Consider the following 15,941-nt stretch of genomic DNA (forward strand, 5'->3'; position numbering starts at 1 on the left):
GTCTAATGAGGAAAAGCTATAATGAGACGGTGACAGACTACAGTAAGTGCTTCAGTTCATTCCACTTGTTGTTTCGAACAAGAGTCACCGAGCACCTAGTACGTGCCAAGCCCCGTGCTGGGTGCTGTGGGTGTAGACATGAGTAAAACAAGACCCCTACTTGGGGAACCGAGAAATTAACAAGCAATCATTCAAGAGGGTTCCAAAGCACCCAGATGGCGGTAAGCACAAGAAATCATTGAAAACTTCCATGTGGGGGTGACCCCGCCACTGAGGCTCTGAGAGTGAGCAGGGGCAGGGGAATCCTAGAGAAGAGCCATGTGTAGGGGAGACTTCTAGGGCTCTTGCTGCTGACAAAAGCACTTATGCTGCCTCGAAGGGATGAGGAAAGGTTTCTTAGAGAGGCGTCCTGAAGCATGAGTAGGAGCTCAGGGAGGCAGTGTGGGTGAGGACACTTCAGACAGAAGAGACAGCATGTGCAAAGAAACGGGAGGATCACTTGCAAGAGGTCTAGCGGGGAGGTAAGCAGGGGGCAGATCCAAGCAGACTCCTTAGATGATAACTAGTTTGGAGGACTTGAGCCTGGGCGAGGGGGGGAACTAATGGATAGGCTCAGAGATGAGGTCAGATCAGGGTCTGAGAAAATGAATCCTCTAGGAGACTGGATAAGGAGGGAAGGAGAACAGTTAAAAAGGAATCAGACCTTGGACCTACTCTGAAGCCTACTTACCTTAAAAATAGGGGAGACAATGATGCTAAATGTCTAATAGACAACCTTCCAGCAGCTGCAGGGCACATCCACTGAAGCATCAGGTCATGGCACCCAGTATCACCCGTTATACGGAACCAGGGCCTGCAAATACTGGGCACTTACTAGGCACAGACCTATGCCTGTGCGGACGTACAATGTGCTGGCTCTCTCAGAACCTCAGTCTAATGTGAAGGACAATCCAGGGAGGCACATGCTGAGATGAGAGGGAGCATCAGAGAAAACTCGTAAACTTTGGACCCTCAGGTGTTAAAAAGAGAAGTTGAATAATCTCCCACCCAAATAAATACCTCTGGGCTCAGGGGGCCAGCCCTCACCCCTGGATACTCTCATAAGCCCACTGTCTTTGCTGTGTCCTCCCAGAAACAGACCCTGAGACGAAGATTTAAGACAAGTAGTTTATTTTTATTCGAGAGGTGCCCCCAGGAAGCACTAGCCCCCTACCATTAGAAAGTGAGACAGGCCAGGGAAGGAAGCCAACAGTGGGTACATTACTGGGCAGGTTACCACTGTGGGAGGCTGGGGCTCCATCCCACCGAAACATGTGGGAGACTGGTACATGCCTCTGAGTTTTCCAATCCAGTGGTGAGGAACTGGGGTATTTATCCACTCATTCATGTCCGTTCATGCCTGAGAGCTGCTCCTAGGGGTGCCTGCCCTGTACTGGCTGAACACAAAAATCTCCTCCTAGTCAGAGAACGACCCCTGGCAGACAGAAGGTAGTCTGTTAAGTCCTGAGGGCAGGACTTCTACAGCTTGTGCTTATCCCAACAGTACTGATCATCAGCGTTAATTGTAATTGAAATGGCTCAAATAATCACTTATTTAATGTCTTTCCCCGAATTTAATGTCTCATTCCATTTGTGGGAGAGTAGAATCGACCTGAGGATAGAGACTGCATCATCGCTTAATACAACTTTCACCCGTGGGTGGATCTAGTTCAGTGTCTGGCACAAGGCAGGTGTTCAATAGATATTTATTGAATAAATGTAATTTGGAGGTTGGTACGTTCACAGTAAAGGCCCGGTTCTCTCTGAATGCTTTCTCTAGCCCCCTATCTGCTTCTCTCCTCTCCTCTCTCCAAACCTCAAACCTGATATAGCAGGGCCTGCAAGATGTTTCCAAATATCTATCTATCTATCTATCTATCTATCTATCTATCTATCTATCTATCTATCTATCATCTAGCTAGCTAGTTATCCATCCACGTGACCCTTGAACAATAAAAGTTTGAACTGCATGAATTTTTTTCAATAAATATACAGTCGATCCTCCATATCTCCTGGTTTCTCATCTGTAGATTCAACCAACAGCAGATTGAAATTAGTATTTTCCATCCTTGGTTGGGAACCCATAATGCCAAGGGCTGACTATATGCATTGTTCTACACCATTTTATATAAGAGACTTGAGCATCCAGGGATTTCAGTAACTGTGGGGCATCCTGGAACCAATCCTCCATGGATACTGAGGGATGAGTGTAGTTAAGTTTTTAGTGAGTCAAAAGTTATTTATACACGAATTTTCAACTGCGAAAGTCGGCACCCCTAATCTCCGTCTTGTTCAAGCGTCAGCTATATTTGCCTTCGTCTAGAGTAATAAAAGCCCTAATATTTAACCCTGCAAGTGACTGCTTAGAATAAAATATACTTTCCCCAGCCTCCTTCAAAGCTAAGAGTGCCCATGTGTCTAAGTTACAACCAATAGGTGGAACTGACAACTGCATTTTTCAGGATGTGTCCTTACAGTGGAGGTGCATCCATCTTCTTCCCTCTTCCCCTTGCTGGCTGGAATTTGGATATCATGGCTGGAGCTGGAGCAGTCACCTTGGATCATTACTGGAAGCCTTGGCCCATGAGAAAGGTGGAAGCCAGAAGAGCTCAGGACTCTGATGATCAGGCAGCTTCTGCTCCAGCCCTGGGCGGAACATCTGGTCCTGCTTTACATGGCAGAGCCCTCGGTTATGCTATCGTTATTTGGGGTTTTCTGTCACATGCAGCTGAACAAACTAATCTTAAGCGACACACACAAGGTGACCATTAGATTAACTTCTGGGAAGAGGAAGGAATAAGTGACTCCCAAGTAGTGAATGGAGAGGAGGATCCATCTTGCTGAAAGGGAGCCTGGGGATCATCCCACCGGCTGTCTCCTACCTCCTCCCCCTCCCACTTCCCCAGACAGAGCCAGCCTCCTCAGGGCTTGGAGAAGTTCTGTTCTCTCTCTCTGAGAACAACTACTCCATCAGACTCTCTCTCCCTTTGGAAAGTTCTAGACATGCCCTACAGCAGGTCCAGGGCTGAGTGCTGTTGACATCAAAGTTCTTGGGGGGAAGGAGACAGGGGGGTGATCCCTTTTTCTTACCCGGCTCCTGCACCCGAGAACATAAACTCAGTGCCTTCTTAGCACTTTCCCACAGCCTGCTGTGTTTGGGGGGGTCTGCGTAGACACAAAGGCAGGTAAAATACAGAGAGACAAAGATATAGGAGTCATAGGGAACAGCCATGAACACACGTTGTCACGAGGACACAGAGGTTCTAAGAGCAGAGCGATTCGGAGCAGGGGCCGTGGGGAAACGTCTGGACTCTTCCCCCACCAGCAGGGCTCCGTCCATCCATTTGTTGTCTCCCCTCTCCTTCCCCAACCTTGGCTGTCCCGGGGCTGCCTTTGGGACAGATGTCGAAAATAAGGAGAGGTCTTAGAAAGGGGGTAACTCCACTGGGTAAATCTGTCTTTCTAGTCACGCGCAGTTCTTGGGGTTATACTTTTTGGTAGGAGTCTAATGGATAGTGTGACCCTGGACAAGTCCCATGAGCTCCTCCGGCCTCGTTTTCCTTTGGGGTACCCTGAATCGGTGGGGGATGGTTTGGCTTGCCTTAGCCGGGGGCACCCGGGAGAAGGTCAGGGCGCGGGGAGAGGGGGCGCGGGGCTTGGTACCTCCCGGCCTGGGACCCGCTGAGCAGCGCCGCGGAGCTGGCAGCTGGCGGGGCGGCAGCCGCGGGCCGGGGCGGAAGGCCGGGGACCCCGCCTGGCCCCTCCCGCGGGCGGGGCGGCCCGTGCCGGCTCCTCCCCCGCGCCCGCTGCCCGCTGCCCGCCCGGGATTAGTCGTCGCGCGCGGTTCCGCAGGTGGCAGCGATGGCCCAGTCCTGAGCGCCCCGCCATGGCCGGCGCCCCCGGGCCGCTCCGCCTGGCGCTGCTGCTGCTCGGGGCGGTGGGCAGGGCCGGCCCCCGCCCCCAGGTGAGGTTGCGGAGCCGCCGGGTAGGGGGGAGGCGGGAGCGCAGCGGGCGGCGGGTCCTGACAGGGCCGGCGGGACTTGAGCGAAACTCCGAGACTGCGGGCGGGGGTGACCGAAGCTTCGAGGAGAGTAGGGACTGGGGGCGTTGGCGTCCTGGGCTGGGTGGCTGAAGTGGCTTGGCGGGCGGGCGACTCCCCCATCATCCCAGGAGCGGCGCCCTGTTCCTGGCCGCTCGGGGCCCCTGTGTCAGCCCCGCGGCCGCCAGGCGCTGACTTCTACGCCGCGTCTCCCCGGACACTTTCCCAACTCCCTCTCCTCGGAAACCCGTGCCAGCTGCCCTGCCCCAGCCCGAACTCGCCCCTTACCCGACCTCAGCCTCTCTCACTGAGCCCGGACCCCTGCCCCGTAGTGCCTACCCCTCAACCGACCCGTTTACTGGTGAAAGACCCTGAGAAGGCTCTGGGAGGACACAGAGGGCCAGGGTGTGGACACCCAGGTCCATTACCCCCTCGCCAACCCTCCAGCACAGCCCTGACTCATAGCCCCAGGGACCCTACGGTAGCAGCCTGTCGTCCTTCCTTGTGACCTCCCAGATGGAACTTGAGTGTTCACACACCCGCCTCCGCCTGCCCCTGCAGCAAACACCAGGAGGCTCCCGGCTTTTCTGGAAGCAGCCAGGCCCCCTTCACACACTGGCCTGAGCCCCCATTCTGACTGCCCCCGCTGGCCGACAACATACACCAGAGCATATGCTGAGACACACAGACAACTTGGCCTCCTCCGTGCTGCTGGAGAGCAGGCCTCAAGCTGGACCCCTGAATCCCTTGTCTTTGGCCTTTTCTGTCCTCTCTGCCTATCCTGCCTCCAGGCTCTGGACTGGAAGCTGTGGTCAGCCTGCTTTTGGGGAGAGAGTTGTTCAAAACTGCTGTGAGATACTTGAGCAGAGAGGAGGCACGGGCTTGGATGGCTTGTCCTGTGTCAGGAAACCGTTTCTTCCCATCACCTCTCATTCCTACTCCCAGACCTAAAAATCTGAGAGCTTTGGGGAGTGGGCCTGTATAGGGTTTGAAATGTGTCCCAGCACAGGTGGGAGGCAGGATGAGGGGCTTTGGTGGGGGCTAACTCTACCCCTTAAGAATCTGGATGTGGACAGATGTGTCTCCCAACTAAGGTGCCATACCATTATCCGCCCTGAGATTCTTTTCTAGATTCCTTCCCTCTCCCTGTCCCCCAGGCCAGCTACTGCCCCAAGCCAAAGGAGACACCCTCTCTCTTACAGCACCTTCCCACAACTGCTCAGCCAGGCATTGGCTTCTCTGGGGGGCACTTGAAATCTTTTGGGAGCCAGAACTGCAGACTGATTACCTGCTTCTCTCTCATCTTTGCCTCCTCTTTTGGTCTGGGATGGGATTGTGGTAGGAGGGTCCAGGGGAAGGGGGGCCATCCTGCTCCAGGTCAAGTTTGCAGACTGGTTCAGATTAAGGGAAGAGGAGAGGTTCTGGAGACTGCCCGTCTTCTCCCTAAAGTTCCTTTACCCAGAAGAGTCAGGCTCCTTGAACCTGCCTTTCTTCTGATCCCCTTATTCCTCAGCCCTGGGCCAAGGGCAAAAGCCAAATATCCTGGGGCCATAACTGGGTGGGGTGGGGGTGGGGGATGGCTCAGGGCAGAGAAGGGCAGGATGAGCCAGGCTCTGAGCAGAGAGGGTGGAGCTTTGGTGCATGCTCTTGTTGGGGTCCCTGTGCATCCCTGGCCACTGCAGTGATCTGAGGATCTGAGCAACAAGGGCTTTGAGGTTTGGTTCCATGAGGTTGTGACACAACTTCATGTCCGCCTATAAGACCAAAAAAAATGGTAAGTTTTGCATTCTGTTTTCTGTTCATGAGGTTGGCAAGACTAGGGTTACTCCCTCCATGTCAGAAAAGAAGGATTCCCTCTGTAAGGTGACCTAGCAGCTCAAGATCAGAGAGGAACAAGGGATGCGGGCCTGGGCTGGTGCCTAATACCTGCCTACCCAGGTGAGACTGAAGGAAGATCACAGAGTGAGCTCTCTCTTGTCAGGTCTGGCCAGGCAGGGGTGTGGCTGAATTGAGCTCTGAAGAAGGGGACCTGGGCTACTTGATTGTTACCGGGAAGGACCATCCACCAATCTGCCCCTATTCCTTACTTCTCCAAGACCCCTGTGAGGGAGACAAGTAGACCTTTGACACCCAAAATTAGAACCAGACCAACCTGCGTGCAAATATTGGGTCTGCTATTAGCTGGTGACCTTGAGTAGATAGATCACCTGACCGTCCTGAACTTCAGTTTTATTCATCTGTAAATAGGGATCACAGGCTCTACCGCACAGGTTTATGAAGAGAATTGAGACACTAGCCCCCTGAGACAAGAGCTTCAGTCTCTTGGGGGAACTGACCCGTTTGTCCTCAGAAATCTGGCAGCCTTCTCAAAGGCAGCAGAATAGGCGCCCGCCTCTGCATTCCAGCAAAGGGCAGGGGAGTCAGGGTCCACAGCGGTCAGCATGGACATTGTTCTGAGCTGGGCTCCTTCCTGGACATGGACGCTGGGTGGGTGCCGGGACCGGAGCAACTAGAAAGTTACATCCTGCTCTCTGATGTCTTACCTGTGGCAGACAGAGACAGAGGTGGAGAAATAGAGACACAGAAATAGAGACAGGTAGAGAGAGACAGACCAGGGGATGAGAGTTGTGCGATGTATGAGCCTGTTACTCCACGTATTTGTACATAATACTGTATGTGACAGTCTGCCTATGTGTGAGTCACGGTGTTTGAAACATCTCAGCATATATAATTGTATGTCTGACAGTGTATATGTGTTTGTGATCCCATGTGTGACATGACGACTATGGGAAGCTCTGCGTATGTGTGTGAAACATCTTAGTGTGTGACTGTCTGCTAGTATGTGCCCTTGTGTGGGTGAGAGCATGCTTGTGACAGAATATGTGGCTGTTTCTCTGTGCATATGTATGTGAGTTGAGTATATGTCAGTCAAGGGGCGTGTGTGCGTACGTGTGTTTGCGTGTGTGTTGGGGGGCAACGTCTGAGCATGTGAGTATGTACCTGACTCTGTGTGTTTGTGCATGTGAGAGAAACTCTGGGTTATGTGTCAGTATGTAAACCTGTGCTGGATGGTGTGGGTGATAATGTGTGGCAGTGTATCCATGTGAGGGTTGTTGTGCATGTGGGAATGTGTGTGCAGTTTTCCTTTCTCTGCCCTTCCATGCACATATCTGGAGCCCTTAAGAAAAAAAAAAGAAAAGAAAAGAAAAAAAAGAACAGGGTCTAAGAGCCAGGAGTCCAACAGCCCCCCCCCCCCACTCCAGGGCACAGGGGCCAGCAGTTTGGGCTCTGGCAGGTGGACAGAGCGGAAGTAGGCTTGGGGTCCTGGAATGAGGCTTCAGGGAAGAGAGTTTTGGAACCCTCTTTAGGGAGGCCTTCTCCCCTTTTTCCCACCTCAGTGGCCCAGGGAGTCAAGGTCTCTTTCCTTTTCCCCTTCAATCAAAAAGGTTCCCAGAAAAGGAAAGAATCGGAGGCACTTGTTCATAACGAGAAATAAAACCGTAGGAGGAATTTTTCAGGTTAGCAGCCAATCTTTGAGGAGAGAGTGCCTTGCCAGGTGTGGGAAAGCCCATTGCCTAGAGAACGACCACTCCATCTCCATCCCTCTCTGCTCTTCTTCCTCCGTACACTGCCCCCTTGCACAGGACTGGTCAATTCATAAAGATTTTCACCTACGTTATCTTGCTGGATCTGTGCGGTAACTCTTTGAGAAGAATGAAATGCTCATTTTACAGGTGAGGGAACTGAGGCCCCACATTATCATGAAAAGCTGGAGTTTAAACCCAGAGGCCAGAGGCTTGGGTAGTTTGTAACTGTTCAGTGCTTGCACACCACTTTCTCCTGGCATCCTCTTTCTCAACTCCTGCTTCCTCCTAAAACTCTGGAATCTGAGAGATACCCCCTCCTTATTTTAATCTCTCCCTATTTGCCTTCATCCCCTCCAGAGAGATCCTATGCAGCCTAGCAAGTCCCAGTTCTAAAAACTGCCAACCTGCCCTCACTGGCCCCATAGGCCCCTCCTACTACCGCCCTGTTCTCTTGGCCGGCTCTCCTGCCCTTGTGAGGGGCAGGGGTATCTACCACTTGTCCTCCCTACCATCCAGGACCCCAAGCCCCACCTCGCCTGGCTTGGAGCAGGGACTCATATCACAGGAGGATGAAAAAGGGCAGGGGCTGGTGGACAGGGCCTTGCCCCTCCTCACTGTTTCCTGCCTGTGAGCATGGATGGGGTCCTGAGCATCCCCACTTGGCTTTGCCACCACTACCTATGATGGCTGCTGGAAGATGTCACATATGAGGCAGATGATTGGTCCTTGGCATGAAAATATGTTCATCTCCTCCTTTTGGGAGTTTGTTGATCTTAGAATTGAGGGAGAGGTGGAGCCCAGACTCCCCTGGAAGCCTGGCTGCCTGGTCTACTTTGCCCTCTCCATAAATAGCAGAAATTGTGAGAACAGCTGTCATTGACTGTGCATTTTCTATGTCCCAGGGTTGTTCTAAGCATTAACTCAATCCTCGCAACAAGCCTGGGTGGGTAGGGACTGTTAACGGTTTCTACTTTGCACATGTGTAAACTGAGGCTGGAAGTTAAAACTCTTGTACAAGGTCACAAACTTAATTTATGGGGGATTAATTTATTAATTTATTAACTCAGGGTCAGGCCAGGTCGGAGCCCAAAGCCAGGGCTGTTTACCTTACACTGTGTGGCTGTGTTCACCTGAGCACCTGGGCCCTGCTTCACTGGGAGGCCCCCGGCCCTGTCCCAGACCAAGTAGTGTCAGGTCCTGCCCACTACTCTCTCCCTGGCCCAGAAAATCCTCCAGAATATCGATCCAAGGCTTTACTCTGTTCCAGGGAGCGTTGGTGTCCCCATCTCTACATCATTGTCCCTGCTCGGTCCCTCTGCTGAAATGCTCACCTTTCACCCTTGCTAGCCCTGTCTCCTCCACCCATCCCCACTTCACTCCCAGCTCACAGTCCCCAGAGTCCCCTAGGGCTCTCAAGTCTACACTGAGCCCTGCTCCAACCACTCCTTGAACTCTTTCATCCACTACCTTCTCTGTTATATCCCGCAGAGCGTTTGACCCCACCCCACCCACAAGTCTCCCAGGCCAGGGCTGTGTCCTTCATCTTTGTGTTACCATGTCCCTGTCCCCCCTTCACCACCCAGAGCCTGGGACAATATGTCTTCCATAAACACCAGACTGGGGCGTGGCCTGAGGTTTGGGTAGTTTGTGCTGGGTGTGTGTGTGTGGGGGGAGGGTGGGTGAGAAGTATTTGGAGACCCCGAGCTGGTACAGGAAGAAGATAGAGAACCCCTATTGTCAAGAAGCTCTCTATCTGAGGGGAGAAGACACAGCCTTGTTCTTATTTGTGTGTGTGTGTTCTCATAATAACTTTATTTTTTAATCGATTTTTAATTATAGTTGACATACAGTATTATATTAGTTTTAGGTGTACACAACATAGTGATTCAACATTTGTGTGACTTATGACATAATCACCACGATAAGTCTAGTGACCATCTGTGACTGTACATGGTTATTACAATATTATTGACTGTAATCCCTGTTGCTGTATGTTATATCCCCATGACTTATCCATATAACTGGAGCCCAGTCCGAGGGGGACACACGGTGCCATCTCAGGGAGCCCCAGTCTGAGGGGGAGACACAGGCTTTCCTCAGGGAGCCCCAGTCAGGGGACCCCATTCTAAAGATAGTTTCACATCTGAACAAGTGACAAGGCTGCCTCTGTCTCGAAGCTCCCTGGGGTGTTGGTGGCCAGACTGGCTTCATGGTGCTGACCTTGGCCTTTAACCCCACACCCCACCCCCACCCTGAGATTGCTGGTTTCCACTCCCTGGCCCAGACACACCTTCTGCCCCAGTTCCCAGCAGTGACCTTGCTTCCTGCCTGCTTTCCTCCTAGAGAGAGAGATCAAGAGAAAATCTCCCTAGTCTCTCTGTTCTCCCATCACCAGCAGCTGCTGCATTCAGGGGCTGGGAGAAGAAGGAGAAGGGGTTTGGGTGGGGAGGGGGTTGGTCCACCAGGCTTGGCCCTAGCGAAGACTCCTGACACCTCAGTTGTAGCTAAAATCATGCCACTGCCTTCGCCGTTGTCGAGTTTGATTCTGTTTTCATTCATTCATTCATTCATTCATTCATTCAACAAATACACTTGAACTTTGCCCTCAGAAGAACTCCATCATTCAGGTAGCCTCACCTGTGGCCTCAGCACATTTACTCCAAGAATGAGACTGGGGCTCAAGCAAGTTTGGTCCCCACCCTGGGGCTTCCTGTCAGCCCCACACATGGGACCAACACATGACAACCTATATCTTTATTAAGCAGTGTCTTAGAAACCAAGACTCAGCTTAAACTGGGGCAGGATTACTCAGAAACCAGATCCAGCAAGTGCTTAGGTTACCACCAGTCAAGGGTACAAGCCTCCAAAAACAAGCTATTTTAATTTCAGCACATGTGTATATTTTTGTGATTTCAAAAAGTAAAATTTTGTTTTAAATTATGTATAGGCCCTAAATTTTATCCAAGGGGCTCCCTGGTCATTTCAGCATCTATAGCCTATACATGAGGAATATTTATAGTTTAAACCTGTACAGGAAAAAAAATGCAAATGAGAAAAACACAGTCCCAAGACATATCTAAAGGAAGTCCACAAAAATGTTCAGAAGGGACCATTCTCTATTTGAGTCACTGTGCTAAAAAGCCAGTTCTGTTACCTTATCTGAAAATTGAGGTTCATATTTACAGATGAGGGAACCCCTCCCATTGCAGGCTTGATCTCCATGTTCTAGAACTTTTCTGACCCCTTCTCTCCATGTCCTCAAGACTCCTCCCTCTCCAGCTGATAGAAGCTGAGCTGAATATTTGATTGTGGTGTTATGTTAGAAGGGGACACTTGGGGATTGTATTGCCCCTTCCAGTGGCATCATTGCCTTGTGCATGAGGGGTGTAATGGTGTTGAATTACCAGGCTCTGTGGCACTGAATCCCATAACACTGCACGCCCTCCAATACTCCATCACATTTACTCAGGGACTCTGGGGCCTAGCCTCAGCTCTGCTCCTTGAGGTGCTGTGTGACCTTGACTGAGTCTCTCTCCCATTATGGGCTTGCATTTTCCCTTCTAGAATGGTTGAAAGTGAGGATTTTACAGGGAGACTGCTGGGGCTCCCTGGTCATTTCAGCATCTATAGCCTATACATGAGGAATATTTATAGTTTAAACCTGTACAGGAAAAAAGGAGCCAGTGGCAATTACAAAGCCTGAGACAGGAACTCTCTCCTAGGCCATGAATGACATATACACTCTGCCCTCCCTCTCACCCACTCACCCCACCCTCCAACGGCATCAAGTCAATTGACATTTGCTGGGCACCACTACACATCAGGCTGTGCACTGGTCCCCTGGGAGGGATAAAGGTGTAAAAACATCCCCCTGGAGCCCTCTGCAGTGGCGACTTGTTCTCTCCTCCTCTCAGAGACACCAATGCCTGGTGAAGTTTGGGGCTCTAAGGTCCCTTGGAGATTAAGAAACCAAGTGTGTGGGGGCAGGGGCGTAGAAGAGATATTGGCTGGACCCAAAGGGCCCCCATTTCTGCCCTTCCTCTCAGGGCGCCACTGTGTCCCTCTCCGAGACAGTACAGAAATGGCGAGAATATCGACACCAGTGCCAGCTCTTCCTGACTGAGGCTCCACCCCCAGCCACAGGTGAGTCCAGGTGGGGCCCTCACCCAACCAAGTCCCTGAAGGCTTTGAAGACCCTCGAGTTGTGGTTGGGCATCATTTGCCTCTCTACGATTCCACATCTGTCCTCTGCCTTGGGCTGTTGCCTTGTTGCTGTCTGTTCCCCCTTCCTCCAGCTAGAGCCCTCAGGAGCAGGGACCTGGCCTTTCCATTCTGTGTCCTCAGCACTTTGTGCTCTGTGACAGGGCTGGAGGCCCAACCAACATATTTATAGGAATAAATGTTATGGAGAATTTGTGGGGTGGTTTTTAAAGAACACAGGATTCTATACCTGAAACTAATATAAAGTAATAAATGATAGATAGATAGATAGATAGATAGATGATAGATGATAGATGATAGATAGATAGCAAGCACAGGACTGAAGACAAGCCTGGGTTCAAATCCTAACAGTGACTTTAGGAAGGTTATTTCAACCATATGAGCTACTATTTCCCCCTCATCCATGGTGTATAATTTAAGAATAGGCCTGTAATTTATTGAGCACTTATTTACTATGCTCAGATCTCTATGTAACATGCACTTTTTGTTACTATATAAAGCTCTGTAGGACCAGGATTACTCCCATTTCCAGATGAGGGAACAGACATTAAGCAACCTGCTTAAAGTCCCACTGTTGATAAGTGGCCAGGTCCGCTTGCTTGGCACCTGCTGGGTGGGGAAAGTGCTTGGCACATAGCAAATGTTTAGCAACGGGTTAGCAAAGTGCTGGTTTCTGACCCACCAGCCAGCCTCCGTGGTGGGGAGGGAAAGGGATGTGCCACCACCAGGCCGGGACTTGTGACTGTTCCCCCTGCACCCAGGCCTTTTCTGCAACCGGACTTTTGATGACTATGCCTGCTGGCCAGATGGGCTGCCCGGCTCCTTCGTGAATGTCAGCTGCCCCTGGTACCTGCCCTGGGCCAATAGTGGTGAGTCCACTCCCCTACACACAGACTATCCTTTCCCGGATCCAGGAGGCTGGCGGTGAGGGAGGAGCACGCTGCTTCCTTTCCACCGAGACATAGCCCTCCCCACCCCAAAAGTTTGTTAGGCCCTTTTATGGGTGGTCTGCCTGTCATTTGGGGAGGGGCGCAGTGGGGGGTATCAAGTATAACCTGGGCCTGAGGCCTATGCTGGCAGGTGGGGTGGGGGGAAGTGTGGAGTCCGACTTCAGAGTGAAATGTGTGTTCCCTCATCTAGTAGTCAGGGAAGGAGCCTGATGGGTATAGATTTTGGGTGTTCAGGGAGGGGCGTTACCCAGAAGTGTTATTGCTCTGAAGTTTGTGTATGTATGTATGTATATATGATAGGTGTTTATAAGTGCCCGCTACCTGGCCACCTTCTGACTCTTCAGGGGTTCACTAGTCAGATGAACCCAGGTGGGAGTAGCTATCAGAGTGTTGGTGGGGCTGTCCCTCAGAGCCTCCCGGGCTCACTTCTGCCTACAGGGGACATCCTACACTGAGAAAGGTGTGACCAGGTAAGTGAGAAGGTCACTGGAGTACAGAGATCTACAGAGGCTGCAAGGGGAGCTCTGACTGGAGGAGCAATTAATGCGCCCCCATCCCTATCCATCTATCTCGGGTACCTGGAGTGCTAACAGGAGACAAGCACCCTGCCTCGAGGAGCCCAGGAAGGGGAGAAAAGACACTCTCTTAAAACAGGGTATTTATTTAATCTTTACAACTACCCCGTGGTTATGCTTCTGGTCCAGATGAGAAACCAAGAAAGTTTAAGCCCCAGAAAGTTTAAGCCACTTCCTCCAAATGACGTGGTGAATGGCAGAGCCAGGATTTGAACCCAGTCTCTGTTCTTAACCACTGTGCATTGAAGGGACCTGAGACCCAGCAGAAACTGGCCCTGAAGCAAGTGTGAGAATGAGGTTGTACTGTGGGAAGCCAGCTGTCTTCCTGGAAGAGGAGGCCCCTGAATAGAATATCAGGGCACCTGGCAGGGCCTGGCGTGAGCTTCACCTCAGAACTCAGGACTGAGGTCAGGTGAAGCCCTGGCAGGAGTCCTAAAGAGACTTCCTTCTTCTCCGCCCTCCCAGGACACCCACCTCACCCTGAGGGGTGCAAGGAGAGCCTGGGCCTGGAAACGGGGGCACCTGGCTAAGACACAGAGGGGCCCTTCACACAGCACTTCCTTGGCCTGTTGTAAGCATTTACATACTTACATTTATTTAATCCTCACAACAGCCCTATGAGGCCAGTACTCTGATTTTCCTCCCATTTTGCAGAGGTGGAAACCGAGGCACAGAGATGCTAAGTGACTGTTTCAAGCTCACACAGCTTGTGAGTAGCAGACCCAGGACTCAGTCAGGAGTCCGGTTTTAAGTCAGTATGTTTCACTGCTATACCAGGCTTCCTGGAGTGTGCATGCATGCATGTGTGCGTGTGCATATGTGTGTTCCTGGGCATGGAGACAGGTGAGTGGCCTGGGCCTCTGCTGGCTGGGCTTTCCCCGAGGGAGGGCAGTGAACTGCCTGCCCTCTCCCTATAGCTGGAAAAGTTGAGTCTTACAATCTGATGGTTCTGCTTACCAATGTTTTGATTGGCTGTGTGAGCTTGAGCTAATTCCCAGACCTCTCTGTGCCTCAGATGGCTCACCTGGCACATGGGATAGAGTCAGGTGATGAGGGTGTTGGGAGGATTGCAGGTTTTTGAAAACTGGTTGCTGTTAATTTTTTTCCACCCACCTTACTTACCTGCCCCACCTCCCACCATATCTACACTTTCCCTGCCTCACAAAGGTTTCAGGCTGGCTGCTTGGCCAGCGTGGGCTGTGCCTCTAGATCCCCAGGAGCCAGGCACAGGACGGGGCCCATCACTCAGCACTAAGCTGCCCCCAACTCTGCCTACTGCTCTTGGCTCCATCCATCACCTTTAATTTTATTCAAGCAGCAAGTAGGTCCTGGTGGTGTCCATTTATGAGCGAACACAGTTTTATTGCTTTTTACACGAAGATAACGGCCACTGCACAGGCCCCCTGCCAGCCTCTGCCCCGCTCCCACTCACCAGGCTAATTCGCTCCCTTTTTTGACACTCAGAATCACTGACTCTGCCTCCCTCCTTCTCTCCTTGAGTTAGGGATCCACAGAGACACCCACCACGGGCTCCCCTGGGCAGAAGCTGGCACTGTGAGCTTCCCTCACCCCCACCCAGGGCATGTGGGAGCAGGAAGGGGGCAGTTTGGGAGCTTTCTTGGGCTGATCAAGAGAGTAGCCTGCAGAGAAACTTCAGTGTGAGTTAGGAGTGGGCAGAAAGAAGCGGGGTGTCTTAGACAGGGGCCCAGCAGAAAACATACTCAGCTGGAAATCTGAAGAGAATTTGATGGAGAGGCCACTTACAGAGGCTGGGCAGGGCTAAGGGGCCAGTAAGGTATGTAAAGCACCAAGGACCATAGCTATGGGAAGCTTAGCATCCCTAGACTCGAGTAGGACAGAAACGGGGCTATGGGGCTCCCATGAGAGCTAGAGGTCATGGTGACAGAGAAGTCACCTAGCAGGGCTGTGGTAACAGGTGAAGCCACTGCCAGAACCTCAGAATTAAAGCAGGAAGGGAATAAGGGAGAGATACCCCAACCTCTCTCCTTCCGCCTTCCTACCTTCTGTCACTGCCTCCCATTGGTCAAACCCAGTAGTGGGCAGGCAGCCAAGTAATTCTGTCCACAGGGGTCAACCTTCTGGGGTACAGAGCAGGGCAAGGGAATGAGTAACTAGAGAAAGATTTAAATTCAAACCAATTACCAGACACCGAGGTTAGGTCTGTGTCAAGAGCTAGGAATGCCAATGAGACCCCAGAGGTGTGTGAATGTGTATGTGTGGGGGAGAAGGGGCTGAAGAGGTCAGCTCAACGGCCCAGTAAGTGGTGCTGAGGGAGGTCAGAACTACCTCTTGTGCCTGGGGAGTGCCATCAGGAAGGCTTCCAGAGAGAGGTGGCGCCAGGCCTGGAAGAATAGACAGGTGGAGAAGGGGGATGGAGGGCCTCGAGGGAGGGAGGACATAAAGTTCCACCTTGAAGGTGTGGCCAGGCCTCAGGCCTCTGTCCTGAGGGAAGCCAGGGAAGCCGGCTCTTGAATTCCGACCCCTCAAATTCCGAACCTGGGACTCCAGA

General features: G+C 51.9%; 1 protein-coding gene across 3 annotated transcripts in view; it reads left to right on the top strand.

The window, feature by feature from the left end:
• The first annotated feature begins 3,871 nt into the window (after positions 1-3,871).
• GLP1R (glucagon like peptide 1 receptor) overlaps positions 3,872-15,941 on the top strand; it is a 37,773-nt gene continuing 25,703 nt past the window's right edge. For all 3 annotated transcript variants that reach the window (XR_002779094.1, XM_011354559.2, XM_011354560.2), the window contains exons 1-3: positions 3,872-4,003; positions 11,712-11,808; positions 12,648-12,755. Coding sequence is in view for 2 of the 3 variants with exons in the window: in XM_011354559.2 (XP_011352861.1) it covers positions 3,926-4,003; positions 11,712-11,808; positions 12,648-12,755 (283 nt within the window). In the remaining variant the exon portion in view is untranslated. The remainder of the gene's footprint in view (positions 4,004-11,711; positions 11,809-12,647; positions 12,756-15,941) is intronic.

Source organism: Pteropus vampyrus, unplaced genomic scaffold, assembly GCF_000151845.1.
Source record: "Pteropus vampyrus isolate Shadow unplaced genomic scaffold, Pvam_2.0 Scaffold18, whole genome shotgun sequence".
Classification (NCBI taxonomy): domain Eukaryota; kingdom Metazoa; phylum Chordata; class Mammalia; order Chiroptera; family Pteropodidae; genus Pteropus; species Pteropus vampyrus.